The 4,853-nt window shown below is 38.8% G+C and overlaps 1 protein-coding gene across 1 annotated transcript in view; it reads right to left on the bottom strand.

Annotated features, from left to right (window-relative positions):
- Positions 1-1,762: 1,762 nt before the first annotated feature.
- Positions 1,763-4,853, bottom strand: part of SOD2 (superoxide dismutase 2, mitochondrial) — a 10,301-nt gene continuing 7,210 nt past the window's right edge. The window contains exons 4-5 of the mRNA XM_010584495.1: positions 3,650-3,829; positions 1,763-2,278 (exon numbers count right to left, since the gene is read on the bottom strand). Of these exons, the coding sequence (XP_010582797.1) occupies positions 2,133-2,278; positions 3,650-3,829 (326 nt within the window). The 3' untranslated portion in view covers positions 1,763-2,132. The remainder of the gene's footprint in view (positions 2,279-3,649; positions 3,830-4,853) is intronic.

Here is a 4,853-nt window from a genome sequence, read left to right as displayed (position 1 = left end):
AAACTGAAGTCTGACAACTAAAACCTAAGTAATGGCCTTTACTAATCCAGATACCAACCCAACTTGCTTAAATTAAGCTTTGTATCTATAGCTAGCTACACATGATTTACAAGTTATGGTAAATACTGTTCCTTTTTCTCCCTAATAATTATCAACAATATTAATACTAGTTACAGAGTTGATTAAGTCCTTAAAAAGGACTTGCTTCAATAGTCTTGCAACAGGAATATTGTGGGCTACATGATGTATCTCGCATTAATTTAAACATTCTGAAGTGCTTTGAAGGAAACACTCAAGGACAGAGGCTGGGAACTTTAAGTTAGGAAGATTGGTTTCAAAATAAAACTGATCACCTCAGTAAATAATTACAGCAAAGATTTCATTTTGAATTGCTACCTAGGAAGTATAATTCTTTCTGCCAGAAGCTTCTATTGGGGGGGAAAAAAAATAAATTTATGTGATACTAGTGTTTACTCATCGAGACTCAGGCTTCCTCTCTAAGAAGAAAAGCTGAGCATAGTTTGTGAGAGACTTTATTTACCAGCTCCTCAGACTTGCAGAGGATTTTGCAGATAGCAAGAATATGGATGCTTCAGTAGGCTTCTTTTTTTTTTTTTTCAAATTCAAGTCAAAAGCTGCCAGACTGATTACCAATAATCTTACTTTTCTTCATCACTGCTCTCACCCCCTCAGAGGCAAACCACAGATATGAGGGAGGATGCTACAAGTTTTAAACAAGATTATGAAACAATTCAGACTTAAGCAGAAGCTCACGCTGCATATCCGAGATGCGAACTAGACCTAGAGAAAAAATATCCCACAGCAGAAAAAAAAAAAACAAAACCCACACTTTAAATGTGAAATAAGCCACGTTTTCACAACTCGCCCTCATTCACAACAGATATTATCTCACCAGACACAGCTTTGGTTAGTGACTAAAGACTTTTCCTATGGTGGCGGTAGTTTCTCTCCCTCCATTTGCTAAGGAAAGGCATTTCTTTCTTCTTCCTTCTCCCCTTAATCTTACCTAATACTTGAAAACAGCAGCCTAGCAGTACAGTAATGTACGCCTATTCCCTGTTTCCCTGAGAATCCATCTTGAACTTAAAGAGGCATACTGAGAAAGCTCAAAGAAAACTTACGCACAAGGTATTATGTATACCCAGCAGCATCCAGTCTAAAATACTTGCAACAAAACTAGCAAAAAACCCAAAACACACCAAACACTTCTTGTAATTTTAAGACCTTTTGGGCATGCTCTTTTATACCAGACAGTACTTCATTCCCGCCTCAAGCATTAAGTTTAACTTGTTACAACTGCTTCAGGAACACAGCTATGCAGAGACAATTTAGACTTGATAATATGCATGTAATCAGTCCCTTAAGTTAAAGGATGTTTTAGGATACACTTGAATGGCTAGTGTGAAATGAGTATCACATGCTCTCATTCAGTTCCTATATGAACAATTTAGCCTGACCCAGTACTGTAATCTCTTGCCCAAGGTAACACCTCAAAAGCTAGTGCATCAGTGCAATACGTGAAAATCTTGCGTAAGAGATCCAGGAACAGGTAGGGATGACTGAAGACAGTCAAATCAGGCAGGCACAGCAACGCCTATTTCCCACTTCACCCATCTTTTTAATATGTAAGAAGCTCCATAGCCTGTAATACAACAAATTAAAAAAGGTGTTTCTCTTCTCCATTCATTTTTAAATAAAGTAACTGGACCAGCTATTACTAAAAATTAGTCTCTTACAGACAGTTATAGAAGATTCTTGAGTTTTATTTGTTTATAGCAACATTAGTACATGTTTCCACTTAGGTATTTTAGTGCAACAAGGAAATCCATTACCTCACTAAGCTTCAGCAAGGTGATCTATGTTTCTACATGCAATGGAAACAATTAAAGTGTCTCCCTTTGTTGCACAACAGTTTAAAACTTCAAAAATCTAAGTAAATACCTCTCACAATTAAACAAGCAGACACTTTGCTTGATTATGAAATGCTTTGGTTGGATGAGCTAAGTGTTTTCTGCAGTAGAGCAATTCATTTGTAAGCCATGGGCACTACTACAAGAGTGGTATCAGAGTAGAAGTGGTGACATTTTAGTAGTCTGTACAAGAATTCCACTCTACTTTTTGCAAGTTGCATATCTTGAAGATACATTCTCCCAGTTGATCACATTCCAGATGGCTTTCAAATAATCAGGTCGAACATTTTTGTACTGAAGATAATAAGCATGTTCCCATACATCGATTCCTAGCAAAGGAATAAGACCTGTAAAAAAAAAAAAAACAAACAATAAATTTTGTAAATCTATGAAATCATGCTTTACATGTAAAGTCTTATATTGCATCCCCAAGTTGTACCCAATTTCTGAGTCTCTATCTGCAGGGAGATAAAAAGCTCTCCAGCACATAAGTGCTTACTGCAACATTTTACAGAACTTTTTGTTCTACACACACACACACACACAATTAGCTCTTTCAGTTTATGCAATAAGATAAACACCTATGAATACTCTAGAACTGCCTTGAAGACATAACTGAAACCAGATACAGTGATTTTTGAAAAGTTTACATCTTTTGCAGTTATGCAAACATTTTCATGAAATGTTATACCATGGAGTCTCTTGCTATGCCAGTTTGCTTGCAATATTTTAATTACAAGTTATTCATTAAGTGTCTAATTACTTTCCTTGCTTTTGCGCTAAATATCCTTCTCACTGTCTTTTTATTGGGGAGTTTTCATGGGGGACAGGGGTAAAGTTTACGCCCATTATGCTGTAAGTCCCTATACCAAAATTATTTTTTTTCCCCTACTGAGAAGCAGTACAGGGGCTGCTAACAATACATGAAATTCCTTGCCATTCTCTATGAATTGTACAGAACATCTTTTAAAGATATCTGCAATATGATTTGGACAAAGAGCCACTGCAGGCAGCATTCTTATTGGCCATGACCTCTTCCCTCTGTGGAGGGTGTCCAGCCTGTCATCATCACTTCCATGTCTCTCTAAGCAAGTAAAAATATCTTCAGAAGTGATCATTGCTAGTATTATGCTGCTTGCCTAGCTGTAAGATTTATCCACATCCAAGGCTGATTTAATTGATACTCACTGCTTCCTTAATATTGGTGAAGAGTAGATTATAAACCTTCCCTTTTAAACCCAGCCCACATAGTAACAGGAGTTATTATGTACACCTTCCCCTCTCCTGTTGCCTAGCCTACACTGACAGTTCTGTGAATAACCCCTCTGCCAGAGAAAACAATCTAAAGGCAAGAAGCTTAATCTTCCTTGACACAGGCAAACTACTCCAGTTTACTCAAAAATAATCCATAGGAGCCTAAGCTAAAACTATTGTCTAAGAGAGAGCACTTTCACAATATGCCCCATCTATTTCCACTTGGACTAGACAGACGTCAAACCCTACTGCTCCTCACAGTTTTTAAGTCCTGCTTTACTAATGCTGTTTTAAAAACTGCAACTGTTTTTCACTTCTGCTAGTAGTGATATTCAGTTTTCCAGCCCTACTTATCCATCAATTTCTTTTCAATTCAATTTGTCCACAAACCCCTTTTCAGATCTCATACACTTGCCTATGAAATCTACAAAGAGAGAAGCAGAAGGGAAGGAAAGAAACCTGACCTGTTGTTCCTTGCAAAGGGTCTTGATTTGCACAAGCTGCTATTTGTAGGCGGCCCTGCTCTTTGTTATAGCCAAGCCACCCCCAGCCTGATCCTTGAACACCAACTGATACAGCTGTCAGCTTCTCCTTGAAACTTGCAAAGGAACCAAAGTCACGCTTGATGGCTTCCATCAATTCTCCTTTAAAAAAGCACAGAAAGATCACAGAATGTCAGGCACTTAACATCTTTCAATTTCCAGATATCACCTGGAAATAGAAGGAAAGAAGATCAGAAGCATTTGGGCCCTATGCGAAGAAAGTATCTAGACAAACAGAGTAGCTGCATCATTAATTAACAGTTCTGTCCCAACCTGCTTAAGAGGGCAAACAGACTGGAAAGAAATTAGTGCAGTAGTCAAACGTGCTGTCCTCAAAGACACAGTCAGGGTGCTATCAACTGGACATTCAGGAGTTGACATTCTTGTCTAAAAGCAAAGTGAACACCACAGAAGACTAGCAAAGAAGGTAAGAAGCTAGTCTGCATACCTAGAAGAACAACACTAAGTGGCTGTTGTTCCTTTGTCTTCATACAAAGAAATATTTGGACATCTTTGATATCACTATAATAAATATCTCTTATGATGTGTAGGTTCAAGCACTCCCCTCAGATTTTAGATTTACATCTGCTTCTACAGTTAGGTAGTCTATTTGATATGGGTAAGTAGGCTCCATGATTAGATCCCTTTTTATTAAGATAAACTGTGCTGGGGCAAAGGGAACAGAAACTAGGATTTCTTAGTGTAACAATGCGCTGTCAAACTACTTCCTTTCCCCTACACCCTAGCACACTTGTAGTTTTCAGATACTTAAGTGTTTGCTCAAAACCTGAAGGTGTCTACACGCCTTTCTAATTAGCATATTGTGCTGGTTTTGGCTGGGATAGAGTTAATTTTCTTCATAGTGGCTAATATTGGGCTACGTTTTGGATTTGTGCTGAAATCAGTGTTGGTAACACAGAGATGCCTTCGTTACTGCTGAGCAGTGCTCACACAGAGCCAAGGGCTTTTCTGCTCCTCACCCCACCCCACCGGTGAGTAGGCTGGGGGGGCACAAGGAGTTGGGAGGGGACACAGCTGGGACAGCTGACCCCAACTGACCCAAGGGATAGTCCAGACCATACGGCATCATGCTCAGCATAGAAATCTGGGGGGGAAGAAGAAGGAA

The sequence above is a fragment of the Haliaeetus leucocephalus genome, unplaced genomic scaffold (assembly GCF_000737465.1).
Source record: "Haliaeetus leucocephalus isolate CR32 unplaced genomic scaffold, Haliaeetus_leucocephalus-4.0 Scaffold992, whole genome shotgun sequence".
Lineage (NCBI taxonomy): Eukaryota > Metazoa > Chordata > Aves > Accipitriformes > Accipitridae > Haliaeetus > Haliaeetus leucocephalus.
This window is presented reverse-complemented; position numbering and strand designations above follow the sequence as displayed.